Source organism: Camelus dromedarius, chromosome 16 (assembly GCF_036321535.1).
Source record: "Camelus dromedarius isolate mCamDro1 chromosome 16, mCamDro1.pat, whole genome shotgun sequence".
Taxonomy (NCBI): domain Eukaryota; kingdom Metazoa; phylum Chordata; class Mammalia; order Artiodactyla; family Camelidae; genus Camelus; species Camelus dromedarius.
The window spans coordinates 37185165-37200144 of NC_087451.1; the positions used below are offsets into that span (position 1 = coordinate 37185165).

The window sequence follows — 14980 nt, forward strand, 5'->3', positions numbered from 1 at the left end:
GGTTGTCCCCAAGGAACAAAAGGCACACAAGCGAAGTTTCCGACAAGAAATAAACTACTCTTGGCAGCTCTGCCTTGACCATTAAAAAACAAAACAAAACAAACAAACAAAACAGAAAAGCCCGCAGTGGGAAGGATCCCATGATGCCCTTTCTTTCCGCCCTCCGACGCCCCCACGGCCAGCCCTCTGTCCAGATTGTGACCCTGCCCCTGGCAAGGGCAGGAGAGCTAACCAGAGAGCCACGTGTCCCCAGCCCAACAGTAAGTGCAGACTCTTTAAGGAGCAATTTGTGCTCTCGCAGAAGTTACACTCAGTTTGCCGCCCTTGTCCTCCGATTTGGGTGCTGCAGCCCCGACTGTTGCTATAGCTGGAGCCCATCAGCCATCAGCGCCACTGACTAAAACTCCCCCTCCTCCCCCACCCCTGCTCCCAAAACCCAGCCCAGCCTGAATCACCGTTTCTCTTTCCCCAGCTTCCCTTCTGTGCTGCTCTAGTTCAGGGTGACCAGCTCAGCTCAGGACTTTGCAGTCTCCCCAGCAGGCTCCCCAGAGAGTCGAGCAGTCCCATAGTTTTAGCCTCAAAGTAGCCTTGGGCACGAGAGCCCGGCCCAACTATCTTTTAAAATAAAAATCAATGTTAATAAAGTCAGGAAATGCTGGCAGGAGGCCTGCAAATCTGCTCAACAATTTGCCCTTCCCCTTGATTTTCGGAAACTACTAGATCTGAAGCAGCGTTAACATGAGACACTTCAAATTATTACTCAACTGGTTCACATCTCTCCCCATCTTCCCCAGCTGGGAGGCTGCCTGTCCAGGCCTCGCTCTCTTGGTGGGGACATCCCAGCCATCTTTCTCCCTGCTGCTCTTGGAGGACAATGTCTTCAGATACTCATGCTCTCTTGCCTTCTCCCCCCGTGCGTGTGCTTCTCCAGAGCTGGGGCCGGGGGTGGGGGGTCTTAATATTGTCCTACGTCGACCCTGATCGCATCTGCATCGGCTTTAACAGCATAGGGCAAAGAACACAAATTGACTGCTATCTTGGTGGTGGTGGTGTTTTTCCAGCTTTACTGAGGTATAACGGACAAAAATTGCACACACACTGAAGGCATACAACATAATATTTTGATATATGCATGCATTGTGAAATAATCACCACCATCAAGCATTAAACACATCCATCACGTCGCGTAGTGAGCATTTGTGTGTGGAAGAAGGGCGGGTGTGTGGGGTGGGAACACTTAAGATCTCCCACCCTCCTAGCAAATTTCAAGTCCACAATGTAGTATTATTAACGATACTCACCACGCGGTACATTAGGTCCCTGGAAAGTATTCATCCTGAGAAACAGAAACTCTGTACGTCCCCCCATTTCCCCCTCCCTCCAGCCCCTGGCAACCACTACTCCACTCTGTGCTTCTAGGAGTTTGACTATTTTAGATTCCACCTATAAGTGAGATCTCACAGCATTTGTCTTTCTGTGTCTGGCTTATTTCCCTTGGCATCATGTCCTCCAGGTTCATTCAGGCTGCTGCAAATGGCAGGATTTCCTTCCTATTTTAAAGCTGGATCATATTCCCGTGGTGTGTACGTACCACATTTTCTTTACCCATTCATCCACTGACAGACATTTAGGTTGCTGCCGTATCTTGGCTGTTGTGAATAACGCTGCAGTGAACGTGGCAGTGCAGATATTTTTTCAAGATACTGGTTTCGTTTACTTTGGATGTAGACCCAGCCCACACAGGATATTTTTACATTCAAGTCAACATGTTTTAAAAAGGAGATTACACATTCTGATCAAAATCTGGATTTCCAGCTTCTCTTGACAACTCGGAATAAATGATTTCCCCAGGAAAATGTAAGTTTCATGAGAACAAAGAGTTTGCTTTGTACACAACCCTGGCTCCAGAAGTTGATCGGTGTCTAGGAGTCAGCCAGTGGAAATTGGAGGGCCTGGTCTTGGTAAGATGGCAAAGCTTCGAGTGTCTGAATCTATCCAAGCACACAGCCTATCCAAGGCAGAACCTGGGGTGGGAAGGCAAGTGGCAGAAGACCAAAGAGACAATGAGTTCAAACACCCAGAAAGAAAGTGGTAGTGGAGCTAAGTCACAGTATAAGAAATACAGATGCATTGTGGAAAACAGTATGGAGATTCCTCAAAAGACTAGGAATAGACTTACCCTATGACCCAGGAATCCCGCTCCTGGGCATAAATCCAGAAGGAACCCTACTTCAAAATGACACCTGCACCCCAATGTTCATAGCAGCTCTATTTACAGTAGCCAAGACATGGAAACAGCTTAAATGTCCATCAACAGATGATTTAGTAAAGAAGATGTGGTATATTTATACAATGGAATACTATTCAGCCATAAAAACTGACAACATAATGCCATTAGCAGCAACATGGATGTTCCTGGAGAATGTCATTCTAAGTGAAGTAAGCCAGAAATAGAAAGAAAAATACCATATGAGATAGCTCATATCAGGAATCTAAAAACAAAACAAAGCAAAACATAAATACAAAACAGAAACAGACTCATAGACATAGAATACAAACTAGTGGTTGCCAAGGGGGCGGGGGGTGGGAAGGGACAGACTGGCATTTTAAAATGCAGAATAGATAAACAAGATTATACTGTATAGCACAGGGAAATATAAACAAGATCTTGTGGTAGCTCATAGCAAAAAAAAAGTGACTGAATATATATATGTTCATATATAACTGAAAAATTGTACTCTACACTAGAATTTGACACAACATTGTAAAATGACTATTACTCAATAAAAGTTAAAAAAAGAAAAAAAAGAAATACAGATGCATAGGGACCCCGAAACCCTGCCCCCATGGTGCCACCTACCCATCGCAATCAGCTTTACCTCACTAGATGATGTATGCTAGCTTGCCTTGCTTTCCAGTCCAAAGGCCTCCATCTTTTCACTCAACCATCTATATATCCAACTTCCCTCTCTAGTCCTCTGATATAGCTGTCCCTTGCCTGCCTCTCTGAGTGTTCATATTGCCCCCAACCCAACAGCAGGCTCCAAATCTCCCGTTCAATTCAGATACCACCCATCTGAATGCAGCTGAAGTCCACTTTCTCCCATTGGAGCCTTCCTCTTCATCATATAATCATCTTTCCCTTCTCCAAAGGCATATTAGCCTGAAGACTTGTCTAGCCGTCGACGGACCCCTGCCTTCTATTTTGCTCTGCTTATTTTATAGACATACAACTTGTCTCCTGCTCTAGACTCTGAACCTCTGTGTGGCAGTGGCATTGTTTTTGACTTTTTTCTTTTCACCCTGGCAGAAATGGCTCCTGAGCAGGACAAAGAGAAAATGGCTAATTAATTCTTCTTTTCTTATATGATGTATTGATTCATCCAACTCAGCTCCCAGCTCTACTTAAGGGTCTTCACCCTCATTCTTTTCATTTTCACCAATTACCTTCTCTCCTATCTCTGGATATCTTAGGTCAGGAAATACTGGGAAATACAAAATACAGACTTTTTCATGGGGAAGTGCACAAAGAGGCTCAGACCACTCCCTGAGATATCGGATTATCTGAGGTCCCTCATGTTACTCTTAACCATCTGCCCTTTTCCTTCACAGTGTTTGTTGTGGTTTGTCGTTGGGTATTTGCATATGTGTGTGTGGCATTGTGTAACTGTCTGCCTGTTTCGCTCACTAGACTGTAAGCTCTCGGGGGCCAGGAAGGCATGTGGCTGCTTTGGCATGTGGTATCCTGAGCACAGCACCAAGCCGGGGGCCTACTGGGTGCTTCGTACTCCTGTTGAATGAATGGAAGAGCGAATGGAGAGTCTGGACGAGGCGTTCCGGCAGGGCCGTTGCACCCTTGTCCCCCAACGTGAAAAACACAAAACCCTTCCTGCTTTTTCAGGCGACACAAGATGTACAAGGAGCAGCGGAACCTCACTTCCCTGGACCCCCCACTGCAGCTCCGACCGGAGGCCAGCTGGGTCCAGTTCCACCTGGGGATCGACCGCCAAGGGCTGTACTCGCGGTCCAGTCCCATCGTCAGCAAACTCCTCCACGACATGAGGCACTTCCCCACCATCAGTGCTGGTGAGGGTCACGGGCCAGGCGGGATGGCCTGACGTTCTCCCCGAGAGGCTGGGTAAACCGTCTCAAGCCGGGCTCCAGGATGGAATAGTAATGGGTTGATTCTAACACCCAGTAGAACAATAAGAAGAAAAACATTGAGGACGTTGATCTTTTTCCCTGTGAAAGAGAGCTTACAACGATGAGCTCCTCACAGCCCCGTAAGAGGCGCATAGGAGGTGTCCTATAGTTTACGGAGAGGTGATGGCTACCACTCACCTAGTGCTCCTTTTGAACCTGGTGACTCTCTCTTTTACACGGTGGTCTTATGATGTAACCATTATCATTGCCATTTTACAGATGGGAAAACTGAGGCTCAGAGAGGTTAAGCAACCTGGCCAAGGACCCAGTGGTGGCCCTGCTGACTCCAGGTCTGTGCTTTCAAGCACTTCGACAGTCTAAGGGACACACCGAGTCCCTTAGCAGACACCAAGCTAGCATCAGTTTCCCAACTAGGTGCTGCTGGAGTGTCCACTGAAGGGCTGGAGAGCATGGGGGCTGGACGGAGCAGGGTGGCAGACTGAGGCCAAAAGAGGCTTGGGGCTCGGCCCTATTGAATGACCAAGGGCCCCAGGCTGCCTCACAGTCTTCCCCCTCTGGCGTCTGAACCAGAGTCAAGGGCTCTCCGAGGAGCACGGCTGAACTTTCTCACCATCCTTCTCCTCTGTAATTCGCAGATTACAGTCAGGACGAGAAAGCCTTGCTTGGAGCCTGCGACTGCACCCAGAGTAAGTGGCCCTGGCCCCACCCCTGGCTCCACCCACCCCTGGCCCCACCCCCACCCTGGCTCTGGCCACGCCTCCACCCCACTCATTCTCTGTCACTATCCTGTAAACCCCAGTACCTGGCACACAAGTGAAGTTCCCACCATCCACTCCACGGGGGTCCTGGTCGGGAGGTGAAGAGCATGACTCCCTCTGCCTAATCTCCGAGCACCGGATGTGTCTCCCCACCCACCCACACAAAAGAGAAGGCATTAGAGAGGCGCTCTTGTGTAGGACCCAGCTGGTCAGCGTCTAGTCCGGGGACCAGCATGACCGGTGGCATCGGCGTCCTTGGAGAGCTTGATAGAAATGCAGAATCTCAGTCCCCACTCTGATTTTCTGAATTGGAATCTGGATTTTAACAAAATCCTCAATGGATTGGAGTGCATTTTCAGATTTAAGAAGCAGTGGTACAGGGCCGTGGTTCTCGGCCCAGCAACAGATTAGAGTCACATGGGGAGCTTTAAAAAGTGCTGCAGCCTGGCCTCCACGCAGGAGGTTTCGATTCAATTGCATAGGATGAGGCCCAGGCATCAGAATTTTTAAAACTCTCCATGTGATTCTAATGCAGCCAAGGCTGAAACTCCCTGGAGTAAATGATTAGTAGAATTTTAAAAAAAGAGGCATGAGATACAGCACTCTCTCCTCGCAGGGTGCTAGGACTGGGGTGCAGTCGTGCCTAGACACTGAAGCCCCCAGCCCATCACTGCCGGCCACAAGTAGCCTCATCCATTTACCTCCATGTACTGAACACACATCAGAAATTTCCATGTGTTGTGCTGGGGCTCCCCTTTTCTTTAGTTTGGCCCCTGCCATTTGCTATTTTGTGGAAGGCAAAGGTGGGGGAGGCATCGTCCAGGTCCTCACAGGGCTTACAGCAGGGCCTGGACAGGGCCAGGCGAGTGAGGAGCCCAGGACACATGTCAGGAGGCAGCACTCATGGTCAGGGCCGGGCAAGTGAACCTTGGGTTTCTAATTCACCCAGCCCCATCGTGGCCCAGGTGTCCAGTCTCAAATAGGAAGCGACCCCAATAAACCAGGCTCGTGTGATGTTATGGGTGGCGCAGTCAGAATCTCTAAGGTGCTGCTGAAGCACAATAAAGAATGTTTCCTTCTTAGGCAAACATCCTGGAGGGTTTTCAGGGAATGTCTATCTGGGGAAAACTGCCTTGTCTGCCCTTTTCCCGTAACAGCAGAAAAAGTCATACCTTGAGTCCCTGGACGCACTCTCCATGGCCTGATACAGTGGAATTTGCCCCACAGGCTTTGAAGGCAAATCCTAGTCTTCAGGGTCTCAAGTAAGAACAAAGAGAAGGAATGGGCCGGGTTTACTGAATGAACAAAGGGTCACAGCCCGGAGCGCGGGCCCAGGAGCATCGTTAACTCCCCCTTCTCCACATACAGTCGTGAAACCCAGTGGGGTCCACCTCAAGCTGGTTCTGAGGTTCTCGGACTTCGGGAAGGCCATGTTCAAACCTATGAGGTAAGTGACTGCCTTCCTCACCGCCACGCCCAGCTGTGGCCGCCCTGGGGGAGTTTGGGCCAAAAATTAATCAAAGTCGTCCAAAATCTTTTTAAGCCAATCATTTGTAGACTGCCTTTTGGGCGATCTGCCCAAGCATATAACCGTTTTGGTAATAATAATTAAAAATCGTAAGAGCTAGGTCTTTGCTAGTTTCCACGTTGCACACTTGGCATGAACTGTCATTGATTCATCAACCTTCTTATGAGCCAGGTGGTTTGGGTGGCCACTTTACAGATGGAGACACTGAGGTCAGCTCACCCCAACCTCCCAGCTGCAAGCAGTGGGACCAGGATTCAAACCCAGGCGGCTGGATTGCTAAATTCACACTCTGTATAATTGATCCCCACGTTTTTCCAGGGCTAGAATCGTCAAAAAGTTGACAGAGATCTACATAGTAATACTTGTTTTGATTGAAAAACTAGCCAATGAAGAAAGACTACTATGAAGTCAGTCACACTTTTAAATTAATCTCTATTTTATTCGTAAATAAAGCAAGAGCATGCCTTTAACATTTTGCAGTGCATGTATGTGGGCGAAATAATGTGTATTCAGTCTATGGACCGAGCTTGGTGTGCATATGAATCCGTGGCCCCCAAAGGGTCTGCAGCCTACAGGTGTGGGACTTCTGAATCAGGAGTGGTCCCCTGGAGTTGACATGCCCAAGAGAAAATGGCGCAGGAGAGGTTCCTGTCACCCAAGTCTTGCTTTCTGCCAGAATGGACCACCTTCCAGTGGAATCCCATTAGACTGACTTAGATTCCAAACCTTCCATCAACGGAGAGGCTCACTGAAGGCCCTGTGGGTGGGTCTGATGGTGGAAGGAGCGCTGAATAATGAATCTTAGTTCTAGTCCCTGCACTGCCTTGGAAAAGCACTTATTAAGTACTAGGTGCTTATAAAGAACTAAGTCTAGAAGAATTGGTCTGGGGTGGGGGAGTCAAGGCCCAGGCAGCCTTGAAAACCACCGCCATATAAGGAGACCTTCCATTTCCCATGTGAAAATCCAAAAACCTAGTTATTTGGTCAATTTAAATATATAACTTTTCAGAGATGTATGTGAAATGAGTGACTGTCTGCCTATATTTAATTTACTGATAAAAAAAAATCTCATATAAAACAATACAGAGACTTGGAAATCTTGCTTTTTTTTCCCTCCCAGTCTCACATTTCACCTGTCCTTTTTCTTTTTGGAGCAGCGTAAGGTTTACTGCAGGGCCGAGCAAAGAGGGCAGGGTGGTTTGTGCCCAAGAAAACCCTGAACTCTGTCCAGAATTTTTGACATTGGTCCTCGCCATCGCTAGGTCGAGTTTGGGGTCAAGGTTAAAATCAGTGTTGAATTCTCTTCCCGTCGCCACCACCAGGCTGTTTAAACCAGTTCAGTCGGGTAATAAAACCAGCATCTCTGTTGAAGGAATCTGTCCCAAACAAAATGAAGAAACTGAGAGGTGGGGGGAGCCTGTCATTTGCAGGACTATGCAGGGACTTAAATACAGAGAAACTCCCTTTTCTGAGGGACAGTTTGGGGAGGGGATCCCCTCTTATATCCAAGCATATAAGGTACTTTAAAAAAAAAAAAGCGCTCCTTTTAAAAGAGAATGACAGCAGAGAGCACACACAGTCAGTCCGGGCTCCAGAAGCAGGCACTCAGCTGAACACAAGAGCCACCATCACGCTCGGGCCATTAGAGAGTTTTAAATTATTGTCACGGTCAGTCGTGCACGTTTAATGTAGACTCATAACTGAGCACCAGTTAAGGAGAGGACACAGAAGGAACACTTGATATAGAAACAGGACGTTAAAGAGAAGCATAAAAATCGTAATAAATCTGCAGATCCATGAATTGCATTCTCTGAGTGAAGTTCTCGTACGGCACACCAGGGTGCCTGTAGTTTTTAAAAACTGGAAGCTAACAGAAAGTGGATGAACTCCGTTTGGGGGAGGAGAAACTGCTCACTCTTGCAGTGGGTTATTTGCAAGAAAGCACATGAAGTAACAGCCTAAAACCTCTTCTCTGCCTTGTCAATGACAAACAAAATGCCAAAAGTGCTCAAGTTAACCAGGTTTTTTTTTTTCCTGAATATAATCCAAAAGCTTCCAACATTAGGTCATAAAAGCCATTTTATCTATGCTAAGGCCATAGCACAAAGTTTAACATGCATTTTATAAAATTTAGTCCAAAGCCAAAGTAAGTATCATTCTAAAATGTATTTCTTGAAAACGCAGGCATTTTTTTCTATACGTAATGTCAAGTAAATAGCATTGGTCCCCTTTTAAAAAGGAAAACAGAAACTTACCTGTGGGTGATGTAAATTATGACTATGATTTAGAGATTTATTTTAATGTAATACGGTCTGTACAATGAGAACTCCATCTGTGCTTCACATGCTCTGAGAAGCACTGATGTAGAGGAAAAATGATTTTCAGATTTAAAGTCACTTCTAAATATGCCATACGAAAATGAGGAAATGGCGTTTCAGAAAATTCTGAAGGGCATCCGAGAGACTGTATGTTCTTATGGATAGAATTTAAGAATTAAAGCGAGATTAGGTCACAGGGACGGTCCTTGCTGGCCCGGACTCTGGGCGGCAGTAGTGAGGAGAAGCGGGTCAGGTCTGGGCATACTTTAAATGTGGCTGCACCTTTTAAAAAAAGGAGTCTCCTCTTTCTGGGCAGCCCCTCACTCTGGTTTCCAGGACCCATGGCCGTTTCTGGCCAAGTGCACGGCACGCTTTCAATTTCAAGTGCCGTTTGCGTGCAGCATTCCGCAACATTACGTCTTCTCACATTTATGTTGCTTTTGCGAATGTCATGCAGCCCTACACGGTAGATTGTAAAATTATCTGAAGATCATCATTCTTCCAGTGATTACTAGCGTCAAGTCAACCTGGGGCCAGAAGCCGGGGTGCCCTTAGTTATTGGGAGGCACATTTCTGAATATACACACCCAGCCAATTCATCAAGACCAGGCAAGATGATGCTTTTCAGGAATCCATTAGAGATTTTTTTTAATGTATGTAAATAAACATCCTCAATGCCAGCCACCTTCAGCTCTCTAGCAGGACCCTTATTGCACAAAGACCCGGAATCTATCTGCTCTTCAAATGTCAGTCATGTGAAACTGCACCTCCAGGACCCTCTTCCTTTTATGAAGTCCTGTCTCATACCCCAGCTCTCTCAGTCCTTGGCATCTGGGTCTGCGCTCCCTGCGTCTGGTGTGTGAGCCAGTCCCCCGTCTTCTGTGTATCTGCAGAAGAATGGATTTCTTCCCTCTTGACTACTGGGTTTTTAAAAGAATCAGCCACTGTCGCCAGAGCTGTTTGCATCGGAGACGTGGCGTTGGGGATGCCAACAGGACAGTCGATGTCCTGCAAGTAGCCCGACTCCTGCTACTGTGCAGCCTGGGTGGGTGGGTGTGGCAGGGTCTTCTCCAAGCCCAGGGAGCCTCGGGCCATTCCAGCATCACGCTGTGCATACAGTAAAAGCATGAAAGCGTGTTTTCCTCTCTGTCTGGTCACGTCTGTCAGCTCTCCTCTCGGGCTTGAAGTCTGAGTCCAGGGCGTGATTCCTTCCTTCCTTCCAGACAGCAGCGAGATGAAGAGACACCCGAGGACTTTTTCTACTTCATCGACTTCCAGAGACACAACGCCGAGATTGCCGCGTTCCATCTCGACAGGTGGGGTCCGGCCCCGTGGGGACGTTGTTCACTGCCAAGGCCAACCCCAAGGCGGGCAGAGCCTCATGGAGACCTCTCTGGAGTTCCTTCTCTCCAACACTTGCTCATATCCGCGAACTCCAGTGATGCCTTCACACCCAACACGTCCCATCCAACCCCATGGATTGAAAAACTCGAGGTCTTTTAATGTAATGAAAGGAATAACTTAGAAAGAAAATGAACCCTGCCAGGCAGCTCAAGCTTCCACCTGAACTGGACATGGCCCTTTGGCTCTGGTTTCCTGATTTAAAAGGAGGGAGAATGTGCCCACTCCCATTTCTCCAAAGAGTCTTACAATAGTAAAAGGTGAAAGTTCATTCCTAAACTTCTAGCTCTTCCTGTTTGCCCGTCATTACTCCTTAAGGTGTGGTCTGTGGACTGGCAGCCTGGCTACCCCCACCCCCACCCCGCCACCTCCCAGGGAGCTTTTCAGAAATGCGGAATCACGGTCTCACCCTGGCTCCACTGAATCAGAGCCTGCATTTGCACAAGATCCCAGGTGACTCGTGCACACTGAAGCGTGAGAAGCTCTGACCTGGAACACAGCTTGGCTGGTGGGGAGCTTTGCCCAGGAGGCTTGATGGGACCAGGATGCCAGCCCCTTTGATGTAGGCGTGCCCTGGGCATGGTCGGCTCAGCCCTGCAGAGACCCTCTCAGCTGGGTCTGGTCGGCAAGCCCAGTCCATTTCTAGTGGGCGACCATCTAACTCCCTGACCCGCCCTCAGATCTGAACAGGGCTGCCTCTCTTTCAGGATTTTGGACTTCCGAAGGGTGCCACCAACAGTGGGGAGGCTAGTCAACGTCACCAAGGAAATCCTGGAGGTCACCAAGAATGAAATCCTGCAGAGTGTTTTCTTTGTCTCTCCAGGTAGAGTACTGGCCAAGGCAATATTCTGGGTCTGAGAATGTGGTCTGACCGGTAGCGCCACCCATTACTGGACACTCCCGCCCTGGTCCAGCTGAGCGTCACACGAGATGAACTGGGGGCTGGAGATGGTTGTACGTGAGACGCTAACTAGCCTGTGTGAGCCCTGAACGCTAATGCCAGCCTTTCTGGAACCAGGTGTAATCCATTCAAACAATGACCGTTCTAATCATGTGGGTGGGATGCCGTGAGGCTGGGCCCCATGCTTTCTCTATGCTGAAGCACGTGAAAATTGGTACCCAGGATGCTCAGTTTAATAGCACTCACAAGCCCCTAGATCTGGAAAAGGCGATGTTTTCTTCTTCTCCTGCCTTTTCCCAAGCTGTGAATTTAGGGTTTCCCTTCCCTCCTGGTGGACTTCGTGGGGCAGGAAGATGACATGCCTCCTTCTCTTACTGTTCTCTCCTCCGCCCTCCTCCAGCCAGCAACGTGTGCTTCTTTGCCAAGTGCCCATACATGTGCAAGACGGAATACGCCGTCTGCGGCAACCCACACCTTCTGGAGGGCTCCCTCTCCGCCTTCCTGCCGTCCCTCAACCTGGCCCCCCGGCTATCTGTGCCCAACCCCTGGATCCGCTCCTACTCGCTGGCAGGAAAAGAGGAGTGAGTTGGCCCCCTGGCCGCGATGCCATCCCACGTCCCTGAGAGTGGCCACAGTCCCTGTACCAGGGACTTGTGGCCAGCCAGGCGCAGGTCCCTGAAGCTGCCTCAGTCCCCCTTTGCCTCATCGCATATGGGTCCTGGGCGTCTGTTCGGCCCCTTTAGTTCACGTGTTCAGTTATAAAGAGCCCATGGTGTTCTCAGCACTAGGGGATGCTGATGCAAAAGACACGGGCTCCCCCTTCAAGAAGCCACACGGTCCAGGGGGTGGTCAGACAGCAGCCAAATGGTGAAAACGCAGTGCCACACTTGCTATCGCACAGAGACAGCCCCCAGGAGCCCACAGGAGGGACCCGGGTTCACTGAGGAAGCCCCGTGAGGCCAGGACCTCCTGGTTGTTCCCCCGGGGCCTGGCACACCCCCAGGCACAGAGCAGGCCCTCCCTTAATATCAGGTGACTGAAGGAGGGGGTTCCTCGATCCAGAGCCCCCAGTTGTGGTGGGAGGAGAAGGAAGCAGGCAAGAATTTCTGGAGGGGGTGCCGGAATTCAGGGACTTGTGAAGACTGAGGGAGAGCCCACCAGACGAAAGGGGGCCTGGGGTGAGGGCTGCAGAGGAAGCAGGTCCCTGCTTCCTCTGGTGTGAGGTCAGTACAGCACCCAACAGGGCGGACACTTAGCATACGGGTGGTGGAAGGCCCCAGGCCCTCCTCACCATGTGGAATCTGCAGCGCCCGTGTGTCCCTCCTCAGGGTCGTCCCGGGTGCACCCAGGACCCCCTGTGTGCTGAGGAGCTGCCACCAGCCTGGGGCAGGACCAGGGAGCCAGGGATTTGGGGATGCGAGGGGGCCCCCAACACCTTGCCGTCTTGGCTTTTCCAGCCCCAGGACTTCTTCTCCCCCTCAGGTGGGAGGTCAATCCACTTTACTGTGACACCGTGAAGCAGATCTACCCGCACAACAGCAGCAACCGGCTGCTCAACATCATCGACATGGCCATCTTCGACTTCCTGACAGGCAGGTGCCCCCGCGCAGGGCCTGCGGCGGTGGCAGCGGGCTCCATGGGTGGGCTGGGTTCTCTGTGATCCCGGACTACGAGGACTGAATAACCTCCCAACAGTTCCTGGGGACAGAAGCTAACATGCTCCCCTCTTTGGAGGGGACGTCACTCCAAGGGCAGGCACCCAGCCCTGCCATGAGGCCCGAGTGGACCTCAGATCACAGGTGTCGGACTGGAAGTTCTCTCTTCCCTTCGCCAAGTGAGAAGGAACCAGGGAGGGAGGGAGGAGGTGCACAGTGAGCGAGCAGCAGAGGGGAGGCCTCAGAGGGGACCAGTCATCCCACCTTCAAGTCCCTCGGGGACTGGGGAGAGGCAGCCACACACACACACGCTTCCATCTAAAGTCAGACAGCAGCCTCCCCCGCTCAGTCGCATGCCCTTCGGGAGGCTGACCTGCTTGCCTCTGTATCCCGGCCTCAGCTGAAGCTCTTGGGCAGGTGAGGAAGGCCACACATCCATGCAGTGTATTAGGATCCCTGGCGGGGAGCAGGGGGGTGGTGGTAATAAAAGCCTTAGATTTGGAAGCAGCCCACGTTAGGGTTTGCTTGTTCAGCTTCCTTCTCCCTCTGCAATTTCACCAGTAACTCTGGGGGAAGGACAGCTTGTGGCCCTGGGTTCAGACTCCTGTCCCTGAACAGCTAGCAGGTCTCCATGCCCTGGAGAGGCCAGGAACAGATACCCACTGGCCTGCTGGCCCAAGCTCCAACGTCCCCCCTCCTCTACAGGAAATATGGACCGGCACCATTACGAGATGTTCACCAAATTTGGGGATGACGGCTTCCTTATTCATCTTGACAATGCCAGAGGGTAAGTGTCCCGACACCCTCCTCCCAGCCACCGCGCCCCTCGTGCAGCCGCTCAGGGGAGAGAATGAGGGGCCCCACTGCCAGGTTCCCGGCCTCCTCGCCTGCCCTACTTGCTCTGTTGCCTTTTTCTCGACCTTTGCTAAGTACCGCTTGATTCTCTTCTGGACTGAGAGCACGTGTGAAACACTGAAGTCTTCTATGAGTTCCTGGAGGCAGAGCACAGGCCTCCTCCTCCCTGGGGGTCTGGCCCAGGCCCCCTGGAGTTGGTGAATTAATGAATGAATGATGCTTGGTTTTAACATCTTGGGACAGAGGTTTTTGTGACCTGGTGGAAGGGCTGGAGAGGCAGCTGCCGTGCCCCATGGCATTTTACCCCAAGCTGTGATTCAAAAAAAAAAAAAAAAAAAATGGCAGCGACAGCAGAGGAACATAACGTTAAGGAGAGGAGATGCTTGCCACCCACAAAAACCTGTTTCTTCTCGTAGGTTCGGACGACACTCCCACGATGAAATCTCCATCCTCTCGCCGCTCTCCCAGTGCTGCCGGTGAGCTTTCGGTTCAGGGACAGGTCACAACTGTGACACTTCGTCCTGCATGCCACCAAGCTCTGAAGGTCCTCATCCGTCTTCCCTGGTCTAGGACGTGGGTGGGGGGAATGACAGGAACGACCTCATTTCTTATCCTACAACTGCGGGAGCTGCCTTGGCACTGCTCGCACTCCCCCTCTTCTCAGCACAGGATGACTCAGGGTCTAATCTTTTAAACCTTTCAATCGCCGGCTGTAACCTTTAACCCACTCAGAGAATCACTCACTTTTGCAGAGCCTGACAGCCACGGGTATGACTAATCAGACCTACGCTTCCCATGAGCTCATAAGTACTCTACTCGATCACCATCTAAGCAAGACCCTGATTAAAGCCCCATAAAGCTGTCCAGAGAATCTCTCTCCTACGTCCATGCCTCTCCACTGTTCCAGCCCGGCTGGGCAAAACTGTCCCCCTGCTCAGCTGCCGTTTCCAGAGCTAATTAGGTATTTGTGATTCACTTGCTGCGAAACCATCTCCATTTCCGGCTGGAAAACTCAGAGCAGAGACTGAGCCTTCGCGTCCACTTCTTGAGCTAACTTCAGTGTGCCTCCCTCCTCACGGCCCTTCCTCTCCTGAATAGGAATAGGCAGGAGCTGTTTATGACAAAAGTTGGGACAATTAAGCTGCTTACCCATCTGAGCCCGAGTCAGATTCCCACATAAAAAGAAATCAAAACCTGAAAGTCCAGGATGGTCCTGTCCCATTCTCATCCCCGATTTTGGAGTCTTGACGCAGAGCAGAGTTATAAAGTTGGCCAGGAGCAGCCTGGAGCCCGTCAGTACCTACAGGTGTTGAGGTGACAGACGTCATCGTTCCACCTCCTGGGAACGTCTCTCATCAGCTTTGTCTCCTTGAAAAGTCATTAAACATCACTTCTGTTTG

The 14980-nt window shown here is 50.3% G+C and overlaps 1 protein-coding gene across 1 annotated transcript in view; it reads left to right on the top strand.

The window, feature by feature from the left end:
- Positions 1-14980, top strand: part of FAM20A (FAM20A golgi associated secretory pathway pseudokinase) — a 46892-nt gene that overhangs the window by 24746 nt on the left and 7166 nt on the right. Inside the window, exons 2-10 of the mRNA XM_031468950.2 lie at positions 3902-4086; positions 4800-4850; positions 6291-6369; positions 9992-10084; positions 10877-10992; positions 11471-11651; positions 12553-12662; positions 13431-13512; positions 13997-14056. Coding sequence (XP_031324810.2) covers positions 3902-4086; positions 4800-4850; positions 6291-6369; positions 9992-10084; positions 10877-10992; positions 11471-11651; positions 12553-12662; positions 13431-13512; positions 13997-14056 — 957 coding nt within the window. The remainder of the gene's footprint in view (positions 1-3901; positions 4087-4799; positions 4851-6290; positions 6370-9991; positions 10085-10876; positions 10993-11470; positions 11652-12552; positions 12663-13430; positions 13513-13996; positions 14057-14980) is intronic.